This window comes from Trichechus manatus, unplaced genomic scaffold, assembly GCF_000243295.1.
Source record: "Trichechus manatus latirostris isolate Lorelei unplaced genomic scaffold, TriManLat1.0 scaffold00004, whole genome shotgun sequence".
Lineage (NCBI taxonomy): Eukaryota > Metazoa > Chordata > Mammalia > Sirenia > Trichechidae > Trichechus > Trichechus manatus.
The window spans coordinates 2024515-2049287 of record NW_004443940.1 but is presented as its reverse complement, the minus strand read 5'-3'; the positions used below and the strand labels follow the sequence as shown (position 1 = coordinate 2049287).

The 24773-nt window shown below is 37.7% G+C and overlaps 1 protein-coding gene across 6 annotated transcripts in view; it reads left to right on the top strand.

Annotated features, from left to right (window-relative positions):
• The window catches only part of CTNNA2 (catenin alpha 2), a 1267087-nt gene that overhangs the window by 239942 nt on the left and 1002372 nt on the right, over positions 1 to 24773 (top strand). For all 6 annotated transcript variants that reach the window (XM_004369147.1, XM_004369146.1, XM_012555844.1 and 3 more), the window contains one exon: positions 12065 to 12260. In XM_004369147.1, coding sequence (XP_004369204.1) covers positions 12065 to 12260 — 196 coding nt within the window. The remainder of the gene's footprint in view (positions 1 to 12064; positions 12261 to 24773) is intronic.

The following is a 24773-nucleotide window of genomic DNA, read 5'->3' as shown; positions in this document are numbered from 1 at the left end:
TGTAGTGTGACAGCTCATATTTCTCTAGGATGTATACCTAGGAGTGGGATAGCTGCATCATACGGAATTTCTATTTCTAGCCTTTTTAAGGAAGTGCCATATAGTTTTACATAGCGGTTGTACCATTTTGCATTCCCACCAGCAGTGCATAAGCATTCCAGTATCCTCACAGCCTCTCCAATGTTTATTATTTTCTGTTTTTTTCATTTGTGCCTGTAATGTTGGGGTGAGATAGTATCTCATTGTAGTTTTGATTTGCATTTCTCTAATGGCTAGTGATCGTGAGCATTTCCTCACGTGTCTGTTAGCTGCCTGAATGTCTTCTTTGATGAAGTGTCTGTTCATATCCTTTGCCCATTTTTTATCTGATTATTTGTCTTTTTGTGGCAGATGTGTTGGATTTACCTGTAGATTGTAGATATTAGACCTTTGTTGGATATGTCATAGCCAACATTTTTTCCCAATCTGTAGGTTATCTTTTTACTCTTTTGGTGAAGTACGTTTATGAGCATAAGTGTTTAATTTTTAGAAGATCCCAGTTTTCTAACTCATCTTCTAGTGTTTGTGTATTGTTAGTTATGGTTTGTATACTATTTATGCCATGTATTAGAGCCCCTAGTGTTCACCCTATTTTTTCTTCCTTGATCTGTATAGTTTTGGTCTTTAATCCATTTTGAATTAATTTTTGTGTATGGTGTGAGGTATGGGTTCTGTTTTCATTGTTTTACAGGTGGACATCTTTGCCAGCACCATTTGTTAAAGAGACTGTCTTTTCCTCATTTAATAGAATTTGGGCCTTTGTCAAAGATCAAGTGACCATAGGTGGATGGATTTACATTTAGGTTCTTTATTCTATTCCATTGGTCTATGTGTCTGTCTTTCTACTAGTACCAGGTTGTTTTGACTACCATAGCTATATAGTAGGTTCTGAGATCAGGTAGTGGGAGGCCTCCTACTTTGTTCTTCTTCTTCAATAATGCTTTACTTATCCCAGACCTCTTTCCTTTCCATATAAAGTTAATGATTACTTTTTCCATCTCATTCAAGAATGCTGTTGATATTTGGATGGAGATTTCATTGTATTTATAGATTTCTTTGGGTAGAATTACCATTTTCACAATGTTGAGTCCACCCGTCCATGAGCATAGTATGGTTTTCCATTTATGTAAGTTTCGTTTGGTTTCTTGCAGTAGTGTTTTGTACTTTTCTTTGTATAGGTATTTTATATCCCTGGTTATATTTATTCCTAAGTATTTTATTTTTTAGGGGCTATTATAAATGGTATTTCTTTCCTGATTTCCTTTTCATAGTTCTCTTTATTGGTGTTTAGGAATCCAGCTGATTTTTGTATGTTTATCTTGTATCCTACTACTCTGCTGAATCTTTCTATTAGTTCCAGTAGCTTTCTTGTGGACTCTTTAGGGTCCTCTGTGTATAGTATCATATCATCTGGGAATAGGATAGTTTTACTTCTTGCTTACCAATTTGGATGCCCTTTATTTCTTTTTCTTCCCTTATTGCTCTAGCTAGGACCTCCAGCACAATAGTAAATAGGAATGGTGATAAAGGACATCCTTGTCTTGTTCCCATTATAAGGGGGAATGTTTTCAGCCTCTGTTGAGAATGATGTTGTCTGCTGGTTTTATATGGATGCACTTTATTATGTTGAGGAACCTCCCTTCTATTCCTATTTTATTATGAGTTTTTATCAGGAATGGATGTTAGATTTTATCAGATGCCTTTTCTGCATTGGTTGAGATGATAATGTGATTCTTTTGTTTTAATTATGTGGTGGATTATGTGATTGATTTTCTGACATTGAACCATCCTTGCATACCTGGTATGAATCCCACTTAGTCATGGTGTATTATTATTATTATTATTTTATATGAGGCTGCATTGTGTTGGCTAAAATTTTGCTGAGAATTTTTGCATCTATAGTAGTGAGAGGGATTGGTCTGTAACTTTCCTTTTTTGTGTGTGTGTCTTTGCCTGGTTTTGGTATCAGGGTTTTGCTGGCTTCATAGAATGAATTTGGAAGTATCCCTTTCTTTTCTGTATCCTGATATAGTTTGAGAAGTACTGGTGTGAGCTCTTCTCTGTAGGTTTGGTAGAATTCTCTAGTGAAGCCATCTGGACCAGGACTTTTTTTTGTTGGGAGTTTTTTAAATTACCTTTTCAATGTCTTCTCTTGTTATGGGTCTGTTTAGATTTTCTACCTCAGTCTGTGTTAATTTAGGTGGTAGTGTGTTTCTAGAAATGTGTCCATTTCCTCTAGGCTTTCAAATTTATAGTTTTTCATAGTATTCTGTTATGATCTTTTTTTATTTCACTTGAGTCTGTTTTAATGTCCCCCATTTCATTTCTTATTTGGGTTGTTTGCTTCCTCTCCTGTTTTTCTTTTGTCAGTTTGGCAAATGGTTTGTTCAATTTTGTTGATCCTTTCAAAGAATCAACTTCGGGTTTTGTTGATTCTGTCTATTGTTTTTTCTATTTCGTTTATTTCTGCTGTGATCTTATTATTTCCTTTCTTCTGGTGGCTGTGGGCTTCTTTTGCTCTTCTCTATTTTTTCAAGTTGTAAAGATAACATTTTGATTTTATCCCTTTATTCTTTATTGATGTGTGCATCTGTTTCTATAAGTTGACCTCTGATCACTGCCTTTCCTGTGTCCCAAAGGTTTTGGTAGGATGTGTTTTCATTCTCATTTGATTTAATCTGTGATTTCTTTTCCCATTTCCCATTGATTTTTAAGCAAGGTGTTATTTGGTTCCCATGTTTTTTACTTTTTTCCTTGCTTTTCCTATTATTAATTTCTATTTTTATAGTGCTGTGGTCAGTGAATATGCTTTGTATTATCTCAGTGTTTTTGATTTTGTTGAGGTTTACTTTGTGGCCTAAGATGTGCTCTATTCTGGAGAAGGTTGCATTTGTGTTGGACAAGAATGTATACTATGCTGTTGTTGAGTGAAGTGTTCTATATATGTCTGTGAGGACAAGTTTGTTGATTGCAGCTTTTAGATCTTCTGTATCTTTGTTGAGTTTCTTTCTAGATGTTCCATTCTTTACCAAGAGTGGTGTGTTGAAGTCTCCTACTATTATTGTGGAACTGTCAATTCCTCTTTTCAGTTTTGTTAGAGTTTGTTTTGTGTATCTTGGAGCCCTATTGTTGGGTGTGTAGATATTTATTATGGTTTTGTCATCATGGTAGGTTGTCCCTTTAATTATTATATCATGTCCTTCCTTGTCTCTTATGGTGGACTTCGACTTAAAGTCTCTTTTATCAGAGACTAGTATTGCCACTGCTGCTCTTTTTTGGTTGCTCTTTGCTTGATCTGCTTTTTCTATCCTTTAATTTTTAATATATTTATGTCTTTGTTTCTAGGGTGTGTCTCTTGTAGACAATATATTGATGCGTCATTTTTTAAATCCATTCTTTCACTCTCTGTCTCTTTATGGGTCCATTTAAGCCATTTGCATTCAGTGTGATTATTGATAGATATGAGTTTATTGCTGTCATTTTGTAGTGCTTTTTTTTGTGTGGTGCTGACGTTTTCTTTGTTCCTCTTACTTTCCTGTGCTGAATTCCTGTTGTTTGTGGAATTTCTTTCATTTTTGTAGATTTTGTGTTTACTGAGACTTTATGTTTTTCTTCATTTCGATGAGTAAGTTTGTTAACTTTCTTTGTGGTTACCTTGAAGTTTACCCTTATCTTCCTAAGTTTGAACCAGTCTTTTATTAATTGCTGTCGCCTTGACTTCCTGTCCATTTGAAAGTTCTATACCTACGCAGTTCATTCCCCATTTTATTGTTCTGATGTTGTTGTCTTACAGATTGACGTCTCTGGTTCCCTGTTGTAAAACTTAGTTTTGTTTTATCCTTGAGAGTTCATTACCTAGGATGGTATCTGGCTGATGCTGTCCTGAGTCTTAGATTCAGATTGTTGTGTGATGTTGTTGGTTCTCTAACCAGAGGACTTCCTTTTATAATTCTTGTAAGTTTGTTTGGGTTTTTACATATTCCCTTAATTTCTGTTTATCTGAATATGTCCTAATTTCACCATCATATTTGAGTGAGAGTTTTGCAGGATATATTATTCTTGGTTGGTAATTATTTTTCTTCAAGGTTTTATATATGGCATTCCATTGCCTTCTTGCCTGCATGGTTTCTGCCGAGAAATCAAAGCTTAGTCTTATTGTTTCCTCTTTGTATGTGACTTTTTGTTTTTCTCAATCTGCTCTTGGGATTCTTTGTTTGTCTTTGGTTTTGGTGAGTGTGATTATGATATCTCTTGGTGATTTTCTTTTGGGGATCTATCCTAATGGTGTTTGCTGAGCTTCTTGGATGGTTAGCTTTTCATCTTTCATGATATTAGTGAAGTTTTTCTGTCAGCAAATCTTCAATGATCCTCTCTGTGTTTTCTGTTTTCTCCTCCTGTTCTGGAACTACAGTCACATGCAAATTTTTACTCTTGATTTTATCCCATATAGTTCTTAACTTCTCTTGATTTTTCTTCATTCTTTTCTCTGATTTTCTTAAATCAAAGTGGTATCCACGGATTTGTCTTCAATTTTGCTGATCTTGTCTTCTGTTGTTTCAGTTTTGCTCCTGAAACCTTCTATTGCATTGTCCATTTCTGAAATGTTGTTGTTTATCTTTTGGATTTCTAATTGCTGCTTTTGTATGATTTTTGTTTATTTATTTTGACATTTTATTCTTGTATTATTTTCTTATATTCATTCATTGCTTTGTGTTTTCCCTGATTTTGTCTGTGTTTTCCATGATTTTGTCTATTTTTTCCTTAGTTTTGTCTGTGTTTCTCTCACCTATTTCCAGTCTTTTGGAGAGCCCTGAATATTAGATTTTTGAATTCCCTATCAGGTATTTCCAGTGCCTTTTCTTCTACTGGAAAATCATCTGTTTCTTTATTTTGGTCCCGTACTGGAGCCATCCTGTCCTGTTTTTTTAATGTGTTTGATAGTCTCTGCTATTTCTCTGAAATTCTAGAATTATTTTCCTAATTTATTGATTGTAGGTTTTTTTTTCATCCTGCCTTTTTTATTTGGTTATGTCTAGGTGAGCAGGGTGGGCATATTTTGTTGCTTGCTCATTTGTAAGCATGGTAGTTCTCACCACATTTTCTAGGTGGTCTTGGCTGGTCACTCAGCTGTGATGCAGCAGGGCAGATCATTGGGGGGGGGCAGGGGCATGGATGGGTCATTCGTCTGTGGCATGAACTAGGGACAGGAGGACGGATCTGAGGGCAACCTGACAGAGGTGGGGGGGGCGAAGGTTTGGAGGTCTGTACCACTCCCGCACTGGGGCTTGGCGTTCAGTGGGGTGGGGCTGGGTGAATGGCATGGGGTGGAATCCGGAGGTCTGCACTGGTCTTGCTTGGGGGTGTTGTGCTTGGCTGGGTGGTGCCTGGGTGTGGCGCAAGGCAAGGTTTGGGAGTCCAGGGGTCTGAAACTGTACCACACAGGGGTGCATCACTTAACCGGGCAGGGACAGCGCACAGCAGGGTCCGGACGTCTGTGCTGGTGCCTCTCTGGGGAACAGTACTCAGCTGGGCAGGGCCAGGGAGGAGCATGAGGTGGGTCTGTGGATCCAGGGATTTACCCTAGTGCCAGTCTGGGGCATGATGCTCAACAGGATGGGCCTAAGGGCAGCTCAGTCGAGGTTCAGGGGTCCGGAGGTCTGCACTGGTGCTGCTCAGGTTGCAGCCTTTAGTGAGACAGGGCCAGGAGGTGGCGAGGGACAGGGTCCAGGGATCTGGAGGTCTGCGCCAGTGCTGCTGTTGCTAAAATTTTTCAATTGACTGCCCCATGGGTACAGTTTAGACAAACTGCACTCTTGTTGATTCCTGGAAGATGTTACAGAAAATTGCCATGATTCGCTCACTTTTGCTTATTTTTGTTTTGGAGAAATAGTAGTCCATATCAATTGAGCATTTAGATCATATATGCAGGGAGCTAATTAAAGTAGTAGAAGAGACATGGTCAGATAGGCAAGTGGTCTTAAGATAAAACACATTGAAAGAAATTGAAGAGAATGAAATATTAATTGCCACTGCATTACTGCCTTTGTGCAGTAACATTAGATGATGAGCAGTCTGTATAAGCCTGGACCTCACAGTTTTATACTTCGATCACACCATCAGCATGTCTGGAAACAAGGGTGCTCATTTACTGGTTATTGCAGAGTTCTTCCATTGGCCAGAGTTCACTGGGACCCTCATTATACTGAGGTTTTAGTACCCTTGATCACTTATGTTCCTGTCTGTGAGCTGCAGAATTTCTTCTCTTCTCTGATGAGAAGTACAAAGGTTTAGGAAAAATTGGAGGAAAAGACTAGAGAAATTTGAATATCTTTGTAGGCTGAGGTTGAAGAACCAGCAAAGAGGGAGAACTTAAAGATTTACAGGCAAGTTGGCACAGCTAAAGAAACAAGGTTCTGGGGGAGTTGGAATATGATCAGGAGTTCAGTTGAAGGTTGTGATTATGGCAGTACCTGTTCCTTGGGGTAAGAGGGAGGGAAATAAAGATGGTATGGAGAGAAATACCTTTGGCGGTAGATAATGCATGTCCTTTTTAACGTTATAAAGTTTGGAGAAAAAAAGATTATTGTTAAGAGAATTAGCCAACAGACATTTTCAGAAGAAAGTGAGGTTGAGTCAATAGTGCTAAATGTGGCAGATTGGTATGACAAGATAAAAACGATTTGATTTTGGCAACTTATTAAGTAGCTTAGTGAGAGATCAGTTTCAAAGAGCTTTGCTGCAGGAGGTGTGGGAATACAAACACAATGTCTGTGGGCTGAGAATGAATGGAGAGAGAAAATGGACCCTTGAAACATATGCTTCTCTTTAAAGAAAAATTGGCAGTGACTAACAAAATTTAAACTCCTTAGCTTCCACTGCCTTTCAAAATTTTGTTCCACCGCATGTATTGAACCTTATTTCCCACGTGGATCGTTAATAGCCTTCTTTGAAGCACAGCTGATCTCCTTATCACCTCTGAAAACCTCACGTCCATTTCTGCATGTGCAGTATTCATGCTATGACTCCTAGTCTCTCTCTTATAGCAATTATGCTTTGAATGTAAGAGCTACTCTTTAGTTATAAAGCTGGAACTTTGTGGTTTCTGTTTCTTTTTCTGCTTCACACAAAAAATCGGGCTCATAAATTGTTACAGAACAAAGGAGATTGTATATATCTTGAATGACTTTTGGTTTGGGTGAAGGTTGAGAGTGGGGAGTAGAGTCTCCTCGGTTGGGATAGGAGGAGACACAAGAGCCAATCAAGGAGCTCCACGAGGGAGGGGGGAGGTGGGAGTGGGAACATTTCTTAAACTTCCAACAAGCTGCACCAATTTCTTAACATCTCTAAGTATCTCCTACCAGAGACCTAATTCCAGTATGAATATCAAAACTTATGCACAGATAACCTGTTACTCTAGAACTGGGTCACCTCTGTGGCTATTGCTTTTTTTATCAGAATGACTTCCTGCTGCTTAAGGCAACCAGTCATGGATTCAGTTATGTTTTCACAAAGAAGATAACTGCATCATTGGTTAGAATTTATAATTTTGATTCTCCCTAATTTACTTGAGTGGTGGCAGATGGAGCTCTGGGTCTATATAGTAGTTTTCTTCACTAAAAACCCTCTGATTCTTGATCTTTAGTAGGTCTTGGTTCTTCACAAATGAGCAATACATTCCGTATTTTTTTTCTCTGTTTTACCCACAGAATACCTTTGTTACATAAGAACCTAAACTCTACCATCTGTTTAGTTACAATATTTTTGAAATAACGTTGTCCTTCTTTTTTATTCCTATAACACAAAAAGGAGCCCTGGTGGCACAGTGGTTAAGTACTCAGCTGCTAACTCATAAAGGTTCAAACCCACCAGCCATTCTGCTGGAGAAAGATGTGGCAGTCTGCTTCCGTAAAGATTACAGACTCAGAAACCCAATGAGGCAGTTCTGTTCTGTCCTGTAGGGTCGCTATGAGTCAAATTGACTCGACTGCAATGTTGTTTTTTTTGAACACAAAGTCTTGGTATATTTGTTCAGCCTAAGATGCTTGAATTTGGAGCTAACCAAAAGGTCAGCAGTTCAAATCCACCAGCTACTCCTTGGAAACCCTGTGGGGCAATTCTACTCTGTCCCATAGGGTCTCTATGAGTCAGAATCAACTCGATGGCAATGGGTTTAAGATGCTTAAACACGTTAGATGTTATAGAGCATTGCAGGAAGTTAGCATAAAATGGATGATTAACATTTAACTAATGTTGCAAAAGACATTTTTAACTAACGTTACAAAATAGATTCTCAATACGTAATTCATTTAATTCTTTGAGTGAAAAGATAGCTATTAGAATACAAATAAGAAATGTAGTAAGATTTATGTCAAGATTAAATAATTTTATGATTCTTTTACCCATACAGCCTCTCATTCACTTAGAAAGTAAAGCAAGAAGAGATGGTTGAGTTCTGAAGGTTTGGTAGAGAGCACAGGAGTAGTCTAGCCTGTAATTTCTCTTGAATAATGTGAATTTGTTTGTTCTACCTCTGGTGCCTCTCTAAGCCTAATTTCCTCATCTGTAAAATATCAAGGTGGAACTGAAGAAGTGAATTTTAACTTTCACATATTTAAGTGTAAATACCTGCATAGAGCAAGAAGAATAGAATAGTATTACATCAAGGTGAAAATGACAGCCGCAAGTGAGAGAAAAGGAAAATTTGCAATGGTGTCTTGTGCCATTGAATCTCATAGGGTGGTAAGACAATGTGTAAACTATTAATAGAAAGTGAGACTGAATCAAGGAGTTTATGTAGCAAGAGCTAGACAGAAAATTCCCGAGAGTAATTTACTGTTAAAAAGATAGACCCCACCTTTTCACGTGCCATTGAATCTAAACTACTTTTATTTCCATCCCTATCATTTGATACATTGGCCAGAAGGTGAGCAGCATGAGCCTTGCATATGAACACTAAATAATCTTCCTCTAATTTACCAAAAGCTTATTAACTTTGTGATAATATAATGGGAAGAGAACTGAGCTGAGAGAAAGGCTTTCTTGCCAACTTAGTATATAACTCTTTGGAAAGCCAATTTTAGAATAACTTGAACAGAAATGGCATCCTATAATCTTGAGTTTTCTCATCCATGAACATGGTATGTCTTTCTCATTTCAGGTCATTCTTTTAGATCTTTAAGTAAAATTTTATCATTTTCTCCATACAATATTCTTCATTTTGTGTTGTTGTCTCTGATACTATTACTTTATGGTTATTGTACATGGGATATTTTATGCTACATTTTTCATTGCTTTCTGCTGTTTTATTAAATTTTGTTTTGTGTATCGAGTATTTGGCCTCCTTGTTCTTCTCTCTTATTAGTTCTAGTACTTTTTAAATTTATTTTGCATTTTCTTGGTACAGTCATATCCTCTTTAAGTAATGACATAATTTAGTGTTTACTTTTCCAAGATTTATATATCTTATATGTTTTTTTTTTGGTCTTATTTATTGACTTTGCCCATCAATAAAGCACTGAATTGCAATGGTGAGAGCTGGCAATTGTTTTTTATATTGTAAACTGATGAAGACATGAGAGTTTATGGAGATCCATCACTTTCCTTCTATTCTCTCTTTCCTCCATGCTCTCCTACCCGTAAGCAAATGAGAGCATTTACTAAAAGAGAATTGGATTTATTTGCTTCATTTTGAAGTAATCACATGTTTCTTAGCAACTTCCTGGTAAAGTTCCATGTTTATTTTCTTCCACTTAAGTGAGGTTTTATACCAGGCTTGTTCTTATGAGCATTATCTGAACTCACACCATGAGATAACTGAAAAATAGACATGTGTTTGCCTCTACAAAAATGCACTCACAATATAGTCCTTCAGCAATTCCAGTAGAGTCACTGTCAGATTTCACTTCCTTCAACTGTCAGCGTACCTGAAGTTAATAGTTCCCTCTTAACCTCTAGTCTTTCTAGTTTGAGAAGGCTAAGAAATGAGGTCACAAAACTTATTAGAATTATGTAGGATAATAAATCAGAGCTCAGTGAAAGTAGGGGGCATTTTCCTCTGATAAAGAAAGTACCTAACCTAAGTTGAGATTTTTGAGATGTTTGCTGTGTTTGCTCAGGGGGTTCATATTCTTGTTTCCAGGTATTGGCTGTTCTGAGGAGTTGAGGTTTCTGGAAGAGTGGTGTGTTAATGTGTTAGAGTAAGTCCTCATTAAGGAGAACACTCTTGTACTTCAGAAAGGAAATCTTGGTGACAGGCTGTGTTCATTCTAATGATTACCTGAATGTGGGTGGAACTGAAAAGGCTACAATGTGTTCCTCACTGCATACATATTTTATGAAAAATCACCATTATGTGACATTCTTATTCTTAATGATTTTCCTTTTTCCTTTTTTTGTCTGGCATTTGTACTTAAATGTCCTTACAGAGTCTTTCATTAATTGTCTGTATCTAATTATTTAGCAATCAAAAGAGAGCTGAATATGATGGCCCCCAGCACTGCACTAACTACTTCTTAAGTGTATGTGCTGTTTCTACTTGTATTCATCCTCTTAGCTCACATTTATTCATTGCTTTTTCCTTCTGGTGTTAGCTCTTGCCTTACAAACTGACAGGACATTTATTGTGACTTTGAAGAATCGCTTTGCTAGCCCTGGGAAGCTACAACATTTGGAACCTTTCTGTGGGGCTTTCTTGATGACCTCCAATAAAATCTTTAGTCTGCTGACCAGGACAAACATCAGGGAAGTAAACCACAGAGCCAACATCTTGAGAAGCTAATAAAAGTTACAGAGGTAACGATGACCAGCAACTTTTGCTGAGCAGAATATGAAATAGTTCCATTCATTTCCCTCCCAAACTTCTGTCTGATAGAAAATAAACATTCAGAAGTCTGTAGGAGATAAGTCATTTAAAAGAAACTAAAATCTTTGTTAGATAATTAAATAGCTCATATATATAGGGCTAAAGGAAGTTTGGCAATTGAGAAGTGTGTGCCCAGGTTGTAACAGTTAGAAAATGAGTGATAATAAATTCAAATCTAATTTTGATTCTGGAAAATTTAGTTGGCTAACTAAACATTGAGTCTGAATCATTTGGTCCACTCAGATCAAATTTACCATTTTGTCAGTATAGGCTGAAATCAGAAATAGACAAATCCTTCAAAATTCCTTGGTAAGTGACACATAGACAGTGGGTATTGGTGGCTCATTATTTATTAACTGCTCATGTATCTCTGCCCTGACATACAGGACTCAGGACTGGCCATTGGTTCTGCTAGCTTAGTGCTCAGGAGTCCCTAGGAGGTGCAAACGGTTAATGCACTCGGCTGCTCACCAAAGCGTTGGAGGTTTGAGTCTACCCAGACACTCCTCAGAAGAAAGACCTGCCAATCTACTTCCAAAAATCAGCCATTGAAAACCTTATGCGGCACAGTTCTACTGTGACGCACATGGGTTGACTGTGAATCGGAGTTAACTTGATGGCAACTGGATTGGTTAAAGTTACTGAGTGACTGCTGGATTGTAGCAGCGACACAAAATACTGTGGAAGCTTTAGTATAAAACCCTGCCATAGTCTGACTTGAGAGTCCCTAGGTGGTGCAAATGGTTAACATGCTTGGCTGTTAAGGAATGGTTGGAAGTTCGAGTTCACTAAACTGCAACTGGTTTAACTCAATGCCAGCAGCAGTTTCACATTTGCCTTGCTTTTCTTGCCTGAGACTAACTGCTCCAAGGGACAGTCTACTTGTCAATCTGTGCAGATACAACCTAGAGTGAACTGGAAACTTGGAGCTACTAGCAACTCTGCCTTCGCTACTTATGCATCAACTTTCTTTTCTTCTTTTTCTCCTAGATAAGGTTTGAACAGCTCTTTATTTGCAGGTGAATCCTTGAGATGAGACTATGTGATATGCACTCGTGATTTCATTAACTGGACATTGTTAAAAATTATAAAATGATAACATTATTTCTAGAAAGTTGTGTGGAGTATTTTTACAAGTTTTTTTTTTTTTTTTTTATGTTTAAGGTGACGACCCTTGTCAACACAAGCAACAAAGGCCCGTCTGGTAAAAAGAAAGGGAGGTCTAAGAAAGCCCATGTACTAGCTGCTTCTGTAGAGCAGGCCACTCAGAACTTCCTGGAGAAGGGTGAACAGATTGCTAAGGAGAGCCAAGATCTCAAAGAAGAATTGATTGCTGCTGTAGAGGATGTGCGCAAACAAGGTAGGGAGAACGATACTGTTCAAGAGGATTTTATATTGTTGTGAACAGATAGATTTTTCTCCAGAACCAGTGCATATTGCTCAGAGAAATATTCTTTTTTTTCTTTCTGTCTACACTTGTCATTTTTAATGTTTGCTGGAATTACATGCATGGACAAATAGAAAAATTTTTGCTGTGGCTGTGTAGGACTGCTAGAAACACTCCATGTCTGCTGCTACTTCAGAAATCTTCAGGTTGTTTTCCTTTGGTAGATGAAAACGGACTCTTTTGTCAAACTTAGGGTTTAGGGAGGATTGGCTGGGAAAACTTCATTCTTACAGAGTCATCGAAAACCCAGGATTTAAGGATGAAGGGAAGTAAAGTATTGCAATAAAATTATTGTTGCTTTGTATGATTCTCAAATTTATATTTTATATTTATATTTTCAGTCCACAGATTTCCTCACAAATCTGTCTGTCTAGCTATCTGTCATCTGTTTGCCTGTCCATTCACCATCCATCCATCCATCCATCCCTTTATATCATCTGTGTATCTGTCTGTCTGTCTGTCTATCTATATCTATTTATCTATCTAATCTGCTTATTCAGCATCTTCAGTTGAAAGTTATAGACTCCAAAGAATCAGAACAAAGGCACCTATCCCCCTGCTTGGCCTCCCTCCTGCATTTCCTGTCTCAGCGAAAGACGTGTGTATTTATGCAGTTGCATGGTGTAGTAATCTTTTGTGTGTGTGTGTGTATGCTTTAGATGAAGGCTTACAGAAGAAAATAGTTTCTCATTTAACCGTTAGTACACATGTTGCCCTGTGACAATGGTTAACAACCTCACAACACATCAACACTGTCCTTACTCAAACTTGGGTTCCCTGTCACCAGCTTTCCTGTCCCCTTCTGCCTTCTGGCCCTTGTCCCTGGACTGCTGTGCCTCATTAGTCCCATTTGGTTTTATGGGGCTGTCCACTCCCCGGTTGAACGGTGAACCTCGGAAATGACTTCACCACTGAGCTAAAAGGGTGTCTGGGGGCCATACTTTCAGGGTTTCTCCAGTCTCCTTTAGGCCAGCAAATCTGATCTTTTTTTTGTGAGTTAGAAGATTGTTCTACATCCTTCTCCAGTTCTGTCCAGAGCCCTCTGTTGTGATCCTGGTCTGAGCAGTCAGTGGTGGTAGCGGGGCACCATCTAGCTGTACTGGACTCAGTCTGGTGGAGGCCTTTGTAGCTGTGGCCCATTAGTCCTTTGGACTAATCTTTTCCTTGTAGCCTGTTCTCTTCATTCTCCTTTGCTCCTGAAGGGATGGGACCAGTGGAGTATCTTAGATGGCTGCTCACAGGCTTTTAAGACCCAGACGCTACTCACCAAGACAGAATGTAGAACCTTGTCTTTATAAACTGTGTTATGCCAGTTGAGCTAGATGTTCCCCGAGACCATGGTTCCCACAGCTCTCCACCCAGCAATTCAGTCCCTCGGGGAGTTTGGATGTGTCTATGGAGCTTCCATGACCTTTCCTTGTACAAGTTGTGCTGGTTTCCCCTGTATTGTGTACTGTCTCACCCTTCACCCAAGATACCACTTATCTCTTGCCTATTTAGCATTTACCCCCCACCCCTCCCATCCCTGGTAACCAACAAAGATTGTTACATTTTGTGTGTGAACTTTTTCATGGGTTTTTACAATAGCGGTCTCATACAATATTTGTCCTTTTGTGATTGACTTATTTCACTCAGCATAATGTCCTCCAGTTTCATCCATGTTATGAGATGCTTCACAGATTCATTGTTGTTCTTTCTCATTGCATAATACTCCATTGTGTGTATGTACCATAGTTTGTTTATCCATTCATCTGTTGCTGGGCGTCTAGGTTGTTTCCATCGTTTTGCTATTAAGAACAATGCTGCCATGAACATAAGTGTGCATATGTCTATTCGAGTGACGACTCTTATTTCTCTAGGATATATTCCTAGGAGTGGGATTGCTGGATCATATGGTATGTCTATTTCTAGCTTTCAGAGGAAGCACCATATCATTTTCCAAAGTGGTTGTATCATTTACACGTTGTAGTAATCTCGGTGTCATTGTTGTTACTTTTCTCTCCTTCCAAATACAATGTATCATAAACTTGCATAGATTTTAGCTGGTAAATATCTCTTGCATGGGCCATTTCCTGTCCCAGCTATTCAAAAACACCATGTGTTTTTCTGCCCCAGGGTCTTTGCACATGCTGTTCCCTCTCAAAGAGTTAAGGATGCCTTATTCTTCACATCCTAACTCAAAGAACAACTTTCTAGAGAAAATTTCCCCGCTACTCCTGGCATACATTTTCAAGGTTCTTTTCTTTGTCACTTTTCACAGAATAATTAAATATTTGCAAGTTGACTTGATTGATAACTCTCTTCTCCACCACACTTTAAGTCAATGAAGGTAGAGACCAGAACCATGTCTCTTTTGCTAATCATTGATTCACAATGCCTAGGACTTATAAGACTTCAATAAATATTTGTTGAATACAGGAATGAATAGATTAATGAATAGTCTATTCTCCTTCTTCTTACAAACATATCACTTTTTTCATTTCACAGCTGGAAATAACAACCCTCCTTCCACACCAACATCCACCATTTCTCAAGCTACCATCTTCCTCCCTCAAATTAATTTTATTTCTATTATACTAATTTAAGTTGTTACTTTAAATTAAAATGTTAAATTTTTTATATTTCCTGTAAAGATGAAATTTGATCAAGTGGTGGGAGTATATTTGTATACGTGTTTGGACAACATGCAATCTTCCAGGTTTTCAAGTGCTTCCAAGTTTCAAATACCAGTTTGAAAACTGGTATTCCTTCTGAATGGAAGATGGACACTTGTTTGTCATTGTGCATCTTTTAACTTGGATAGTTTTTTTTTTTTTCGGGTTGAATTGATCCCCACAATCAAGAGAGTAAACTTATCCATAGTGGATAGTGTTTTGAGTTGTCACTAGGTCTCTTTTTGAGAATATTTGTCTTTTAATGATGACAAGTTTTCCCATGTGGTTTCCTCAACAACCTTTTAGGTTTCATTTCTTTCCTTGCAAATTAGGTTTCATACATTCTATGGGAGTTACTATTTTAATTTATCTTGAAGTTTTTTAAATAAAATTTGATTTTCTCTATCATCTATAGGGGTAGACAAGTTATTTTCCAAAGAGCCACCATGGGCTTACTGTCTACTGGATGGGAAAAGATTTGCTTTAGTCTTATCGTTTTATATGCACACATACTTTGCTTTTATGCAAAACCAATGGAATAAATGATATCTGAAATGATTCAATCCAGAAAATATTTGCGTTGGTTGTTTTTATACAGGCAGCATGTTGACCTGAACCATGGGCAGATAGCATCCTTTTACAGCTGGATTGTTCAAATATAAGATTCAGAAATTCAATGAATATTTATGTTATACTCCGCCTACTTTTATGAAAGTCTGAGTGGTGTCTAATATATGAAATTGTGTTTTGTAGATTTAATATAATAACTGACATATTCCTTGGCAGACTGTCCCAGGAGTTTTAGCGTAAGAAATTTGCAAAGATGTTAATTTAGCATCTCTTACAGTGGTTACTCTTCTAACGGGCATTTTCAGTTTCCTCAATATTATCTATTTCTTGTTACAGAAAAAGTATGCATCAGAATGATGCCTGTGTGTAACCTGTATAAAACTCAACTGCCTCATGGCTCTTTTTTATGTACAGTGTTAAATTCAAGGAAGCCTTGCTACAGTATACAAAATAATGAAAGTTTTACTGCCTTTGAAATTCTTTTTTTCCTGTTTCTCTCACTCTTCAGTACCTCCCATACACTTCAGATGCCTGCCAGGTGTGAGAGGTGTCCCTTTACTGACAACAAAGTCTTTAGTCCTTAGTCCCTCTGTCACAGAGTCCTTAGTCCCTTCCAATTCTGCACTCACGGCTCTCATATCATCTCATTTTATCCCCTTCTTGCTCAGCTCTTTGTTGTGGAATATCCCTAGCCTCTCTGGCTTTACCCAATTTTCCTGTGACCTCATCACCCATATTTTATTGATAAATGAGGATCTGAGTTGATTTTCAGAGAGGTGAGGGGAAAGGAGATTAAGGGGAATGTGTATAGGGTAAAACAAGGGTATTAATCATTGGACATTTTAAAATGTAGTATCTTATCCTACCATAGAACTGTAATTTTTGATATGAAAGATGATATAAGAAATTACAGGAAAAGTGGCATTTAAAAAACAGTGACCTCCTTTAAAGCTCCCTCCAGCATCTGTACATGGCTGTCTTATTAAATGATATTTATTTGGGGAACTAAAATCTATTAGGAGGTACTGTTTTCTTATTAAGTTGTTTTTAAATGATGAAAGGTAGCACCACCTTTTGTATTTTCCACGAGTAGATGATAGTAGTTTTAATATTGCACATAACCATTTTCAGATTTCTAATAAAGAATAGTTCTTTATTTTTCTTTTGAAGTTTTATAACATTCATAGTTATACTTACTGTAATCTGGCAAAATTGTACGTGGAATTATCTATTTAACTTTGTTATTACTGTACTGAGTATGGTTAAGCTTAGTGTTGTTTGAATTGTCTTTATCACTTAAAATATGTATTGTCTCTCTTAAACCTATACTGCATGACAGATCTTAAGAAGTTCTCAGTAAGAGTGGTGACAATATTTTTACCCTGGAATATCCCACTAGAAGATTTCCCTGTATTTCTTAAATAATCTGCAAAAATTATTTGAGTAGCCTTATGATAGCATTTATTATAAAACTAATAGAAAAGCAAATTCTTTTTTTTTAATTGTACATTAGATGAAGGTTTACAGAGCAAACTAGTTTTCATTAAACAATTAATACACATATTGTTTTGTGACCTCGGTTGCCAACCCCATGACACGTCAACACTCTCCTCTTTTCAACCTTGGGTTGCTGTTCCCTCCTGCCTTCTCATCCTTACCCCTGGGCTGCTGTGCCCATTTAGTCTTGCTTTGTTTTATGGGTCTGTCTAATCTTTGAGTGAAAGGTGGACTTCAGGAGTAAGTTCATTACTGAGCTATAAGGATTTCCGGGGCCATACTCTTGGGGTTTCTCCTGTCTCTGTCAGACATGTAAGTCTGGTCTTTCTTTTTCCTTTTTTTTTTTTTGTGAGTTAGAATTTTGTTCTACATGCAAACAAACAAACAAATTCTTGAAACATATATAAAGAGGAGAAATCATTGTATTCAAAATCTAGAACTCTGATATTTTAGACCTGAGTGAAGATAGAATCTCTCTTCAAGTATCATATATGTGTGCGTGCGTCTCTTTTATCATAGTTAAGGCAATTTCATATATGTATATTGTCTTCCTATTTAAATTTAACCTTCCTCAAGATAGGAACAATGAAATGTTTGTATTTCTTTCTACTCCTGCTCTACCACATGGCAGGTGATATTAGGAAGGAGGCTTACTTCTGAAGTTAGAAGAACATCGATGTTTGGTTAAGATATCTGTCTTCTCATCTTGAGCTAAATTTCTTAACCACTTTCAGCCTCACTTTCCCCATCTTTCAAATGTAGACAATAATTGCTGTGGTTGCCTCACTGAGTGTTTTACTAAATGGTATCACAAAGGGTTACAAATAACTGAAATGTCATATGGATGTCAGTATAGATTTATTCATTGTAATTTATAAAGTCAGTCTCTACTACCAGTAGCAATAACTCCCCTTGCTATTAATGAATAACCCTGGACCCTTACAAGCAGGTTGTGGGCGAGCTGAATCTGCATTTAGTCGTCTTCCTGAAGAGGGTGGGCTAGCTCAGTGTGGCTTGGTGGTGGTATTAAGTGGTCTGGCAAACCACGTGTGGATAGCTGTGCAGCCAGTGAACACTACGTAGACAGGCTTCTTGAAAATGAGGAGTGCAAAGGGAGTCATTGCAATCTTGTCTTGACAATGAAACTCGGGCCATGAGAGCTGGAAAAAAAAGAATACCAAAACATATTTTGTTGTTTACCACCAAGATTATCCCTTACCGAAAACTCTTTCTGGCTAATCTAAGGATTCTCAAGCTTTAATACATACTAGAATTATTTGGGAAGCTTTTGAAAATGCTGATGTCCAGGCCTCCCCTGTAATTAACTAAATCAGAATCTCTGGGGCTGGGACCCAGGTATCAAGATTTTTAAATCTTCCCAGGGGAATCTTTTGTGCAGCCAATCTGATAAGAAGTGGACTAATCCACTTCTTCACCATCATCTCCACTTGGATGATTCATTCCTCCATGTTAATCAGCTAGGGTTTCACATTAGGCAAGGGATGGCAGTCAGTCATTTTAAAAGGTGATGAACTTAGAGGTAGGTAGATAAGCCTTATATAGGTGCAACAACCTGCTACTATATATAAAATATTATGAATATATATATATATATATAAATAATGCTAACTTATGAGTTTCCAAAACTGACATTCAGTAGGCTTTCAGTGAATGTATGTTAAGTATATATTAGGTAGCTAACTTTGTAAGGCAGTTAAGTATTGAAGAAATTATGGGAAAAGAAGAACTGTAGCTGGAATTTCCAAGTAGGAGGTAATGTTTAAGCTGAACGTTGAATGTTAAAACGTTAAAAAACAGTAAAAATTAGTGAAGAATAATAGTGTAAGAATTTTAATTTTGAACCACCAAATTTTCAAAGACAAGGTGATATGAATAACACTGATAGTTGGAGGGTGGATAGAGATGCCCTGATTGGATCAGAAGTTTCATACTGGAGCATAGTTGGAAAGATGGTAAGATAATGGGAAGGGGCCAGATTGGGACAGGTTCAGGAACTAGGCTGAGAGTAGATAAGATTATAAAGAAAGAAAAAAAGAGAGAGAGAGAAAACAAAACAAGAAAGATGACTGGTTTCTATTCATTTAAGTGATATTTTAGAAAGATTAATTTGGCAACTTCATAAAAAGCTGAGTGAATCAGAGAAAGATTGGACTCAGACATATTGCTTAGGGAAACAAAACAAAACATAGTACCTTGAAGGTCCAGGTTTGGGGTGGTGGCAATGTGAACAGAAAAAGGAAACGATGTTACAGGCACCACAAAAAAAAAAAAAAAAAAAAAAAAAAGAATAAAAGAGATCTGTCAGTTTATTGAAGGGAAGAGACTCTGGTTGGCCTTAGGCAATTTAATTGGGAAGCGTTAAAAGGATTCACCTTGGGTGGAGGAGAGAAGACTGGTTTGATTTTAAACTGCGATGAATAAGGGGAACTGCCCGGCAAATGTCTAATGCTATGAGAATGGAGCTTTGTGAACATAGAGAAATTTGGAAATCATTAGAGATAAGAAATGAAGGTTTCATCGACAAAACGTCTCTTTGAGTACTTGCCAGTAGATAAAGAGTAGAGGGATATGGGCTTAGTTTGGAAGAAAGGTCAAATTAGAATTAGAACATTGCCAGCAAAATAAATTAGAGAGGAAAAGCATGCCCTGAAAGATGACAAGAGAACTAAGATACTATGGAATCCTGGAATCCAAGGGAAAAGGATATTTTGCAAAGGACACAGTGATCAATATAGACTGGAATGTTGTTGCACATGTCAAATGCTTCTGAGACCATGGAGGATGAATAATGAGAAAACACTATCGGATTTTGCTAGAAGGATATAATTAATTGTATTAAAAAGTGCATTTTGAGGAAACTACGAGGACAATAGCTAAATACAAAGACGGAATAGATGCTGAATGAACAGAGTAGATGGTGAAGTAATGGAAACACACTGGAAAGCTAACCATGTCCTCCTCTGGTCATTATTGTACCATTACTGTTATTAGCTGCCATTGAGTCGTTTCTGACTCATAGCAACTCTCTGTACAACAGAATGAAACACTGCCTGGTTCTGTGCTATCCTCACCATCCCTGCTCTGTTTGAGCCCATTGTTGCAGCCACTGTTGCAAATATTTATTTTTGCCCCTGCAGACAGTCTGGTACTCAAAGGTGAGAACATCGGTTATTGTTATTGTATCTCTGGAGTGTCACACAATGCCTGACAAATAGTAAGGACTTAATGCATGATTCGAGACCCTGGGTGCAAGTGGTTAATGCTCCCTGCTGCTAAGGGAAAGGTTGGAAGTTCCAGTCTGTCCAGAGGCACTTTGAAAAAAATGCCTGATGATCTACTTTTGGAAGATCAGACATTGAAAAAATATGGAGCACAGTTCTACCCTGACACACATGGGCTCACCATGAGTTGGGACTGATGTGATGGCAACTGGTTTGGTTTTTTTAAAGCATGATTCAGAAGATTATTATAAAATGGAAAAGGAAAAACAGAAGAGTAGATAAAACATTAATCAAATAATTTGATTGCTTATTTGCTTGCTTGCTTATTTTTTCTATCCTATATCAGGATCATCAGAGCATATATGAAGAGAGGCGGGCATCTAGTGAGAGCAGTCAAAAATACAGGGAAAAAGGTTCAGGGTGGTTGCATGGGGTGATGTAAAAGAGACATTTATCTGGAAAACAGGTAGGGAGGAGAGATGATCCCAACAATCTATCATAGGAAAGAAGAGAGGCAAAGTGACTTGGATGAGGTAATCTCAATTGAGCATAACAAAATAGAAGGTGGTTTAATGGACCATAGATATCTACTATTTGACCACTGTTGGAGATGTCTTTATTTTATTTTCTGTTAGTAGCATGTGTGTGGGATTTTATTTATTGAATACAACTGAATGTTACTCCTTCCTTAGATATAGCTGAAAAATCCAATCTATAATGGGCTTAATTGTCTAAATTTTTTTTTTAATTAAATTTGCTTATTTGGTGTGTAACAGTATCTGCTAGCAATGGGATGCTAACATATTTTCTTTGGTGAATCTTCTTAGGCTTGAAGTAGATCCAAAAGCTTTTCTTTGAATGATAGACACTGTTCTTTATGTTTTCCCAATAGCCATATGCATTTATTGGTGCTACCTAGCAGTTGGCTGCATGCCACAGGACTTACAGTGCATCCTTACAGCTTCTCTTCTGCCGTCCATCATGATACTTCCACATCTTCTTAAGCCATGGGGCAGTTGCTTGGGTTTTCAACTTCAGTCAACAATAACATTCCCTGATTGTTAAGGGGGAGGGTGGCCCCCTCTCCTACAACACTTTCCACTGGGGATCAGCCTCTCTAAGAAGAAAGAGAGCTGGCATATTGTGAGGTTTCTGCTACTCCTCTGCTTATCCCTTGCTTTAGGCCTCTACTTTGTGTGCTCAGAATGCTCACGTATCCCACAGAGGTTGGGCTTCCATTTCTATGCTGTGTGGTGTCTCACTGCTGCTGCCTGGATACCTTTGTGTGGATGTTGCATATTTTGTGCTCTGAGGTGGGGTTCCTATTGGTTGTAGGGTGAGGTTTGACCCCTGTGTGGGTTGGGGGGCTGGGTCTCTTCTAAAGGGGAGCACCATCATGGAAGAAGATAATTCTAGAACAGGAAATGGGCATTTGGGAGGCAAATCTTAAGTTAGAGAGGGAAAGAGAACTTGTTGCTCTCTATGGATCTCACTTCTTTGAGCCAGATCTTTGCTGAGGGTACATCCATTATTTTCTAAATCATGTGTCTTAGTTTCTTGAAACTGCTATAACAGGAATACCAGCAGAAATACCAACAGAACTAAATCTGGCTTTAAAGAACAGAAATTTATCTTCTCACAGTTCAGGGGGCTTAAAGTCCAAATACAGGGTGCAACTCTAGGGGAAGGCTCTCTGTCTGTGGCTCTGGGGAAGATCCTTATCTCTTTCAGTTTCTGTAGCCTTGGAGTTTGTTCTTTGGTTCCTTGGCGATCTTCACATGGTGTCTGTCTTCTCCCATTTGTGCTTGCTTGTCTCTGTGTCTATGCTGCTCCTTATAACCAACAAATAATAGCTTCAGAACACACCCTACACTGATAGGGCCTCATTAACCTAACAAAGAAAACCGTCTTTCAAGACAAGATTATATCCATAGACATAAGGGTTAGCATTCCAACCTATATTTCCGATGAACACAATTCAATCCGTAACATTATGTTATTTATTTAATATAATAAAGTCTAAGTTTATGAGATTAACCAAGGGCATATCATGAAGTTAGAATGGCTGGTGTCTCTTCGGTCTCAGCATACGGCTCAGCCGGAATCTGGAGAGGCTCTGTTTGGCCGTGAGCTGTGGCTGCCCTCCACTGCACCTCAGTCTCCTTCCTTATAGCATCTTCTTTTTACAGGCGTTTCTCAGTGTGAAGCTCACAGACTACCTGTTTCTGAATCACCTGGGTGGGAAGGGATGGGGGGAAATCTATAAACTTTCATATTTCTGGACCTAGCCTCCACCCTAGATTCAGTATGACTGGGGTGGCACTTGGGGAAACTGCATTTTTAGGTAGTACACCAATTGGATTTTATGTATATAAGTGTTTGAGAATCTCAACTAGCCTAAGTTTATTACATTTTTATACATGTCATCTTTAATTAGTTTTTTTTTTTTTCCTATTGAAGAGTATACACTCCAGGAATAAAATTAAATATCAGAATCTTTAATATCAGCAGTTTTGAAAAAATGCAAAAAACTTTGGGATACATACAATGGCAAAAGGGAAAGAGAAGTTTGATAAATGGAAATATCTTGAAGAACAAACACACAAATGTATAAATCCCATACCAATTATAATTTGTCTTAATTAATTTGAATTTTAACATTTGTAGTAGTTTTAACTAATACGTATTTTGTTAAATATTTGCATTTGAACGTTTGCACTAGTTGAGAGCTCAGGTGTATCCAGATCAACAGAGAACCCTTGTTGCAACAGATTCGAAGATAGCAGATTATTCTCTCACCTGACCCCTCTTTCTGGAGCCCTTGACTTTTGAAAGTGTGGTAGTAATTCAGCAAGAACAGTAAGAGCAGTAGCTAGCTCCCATTTACTGAGAGCCACTCCATTTGCAGGATACTTTGCATATATTCTCACCAAACCTTCCTTTTAGTCATTTGAAGTGAATATTATTATCTATATTTTATATAAGATGACAGTGAGGCTAAAAGATCACCATGAGCATTAGTTGACCACTTCAACAAATAGTTATTGAGTATCTACTATGCACAGGCACTGTTTTAGATGCTGAGGATTTCAAATAAAGAAATTGGACAATTCCCCACCTACATGAACATTGCTTTCTGAGGTGAGACAGAAAATAAGGAAAAGAAAAATAGGTGAGATGATGATTTCAGGTTGTAGATGTGAAGTATAAAAATGAAACAACCAAAATCATGATCCATGAAAGATAACACTGATAAGTTGGACTTTATTAACACCGAAGACTTTCGCTCTATGAAAGATGGTATGAAAAGAATGAAAAGGTAAGCCACAGACTGGGAGAAAATCACAAAACTGATAAAGGACTTGTATGAAGAATATACAAAGAACTCTTAGTTTTCAATAATAAGAAAACAAAGAACCTAATTAAAATGAACAAAAGATGTGAACACACACTTCATCAAAGAAGATATACAAATGGAAAATAAGCATATGAAAACATGAGCAACATCATTTGTCATAAATAAAAAAAACTCATTGCCATGGAGTCATATGAGTCATTTGTCATTCCAAAACCAAACTTATTGCCATCGAGTCGATGACTCATAGCCACCTGTAGGAAAGAGTAGAACTGCCCCATAGGGTTTCCGAGGAGTGGCTGGTAGATTCGAATTGCCGACCTTTTGGTTAACAGCTGAACTCTTACTCACTGTACCACAGGGCTCCCGTTTGTCATTATGGAAATGCAAATTAAAACAATGAGATATCACTGCATACTACTTAAAACCAGTTGCCTTCCAGTCAGTTACAAATCACAGCGACCCCATTTGTCTCAGAGTAAAACTGCTCCATAGTTTTCAATGGCTGATTTTTTGAAGTAGATTGCCAGGCCTTTATTCCGAGATGTCTTTGGGTGGGCTCAAACCTCCAACCTTTCGGTTAGAAGCTGACACATTAGCCGTTTGCACCACCCAGGGACTCACATATCTATTAGAACATCAAAAATATCAAAAAACTGACATTACCAAATGCTTGCAAAGATATAGAGTAACTAGTAATCTCATCCATTGCTGATGGGGATGCAAAATGGTTCAACCACTTTGGAAGATAGTTTGGCAGTTTGTAATAAAACTATACATAGGTTTACCGTACGACACAACAATAGCTGTCCTAGGGATTTACCCCAGTGATTTGAAAATACCCAAACAGAAAGTTACCCAATCCTGTTCCTTTTTTTTTTTTTTTTTAATAAACTTTTTACTTTAGAATACTTTCAGGTTTACAGAAAAGTTTTGAAGATAGTACTGAGAGTTCCTACATACCCCTTCCCCGTTTAACCCTATTATTAACACCTCACATTTGTTTGGCACGTTTGTCAAGATTAAGGAACTGACGTTGGTGGATTATTAATTGAGCTGAACACACTAGTAAAAATGTCCTAACAAACCCCTCTGCTGATGTGCTTAG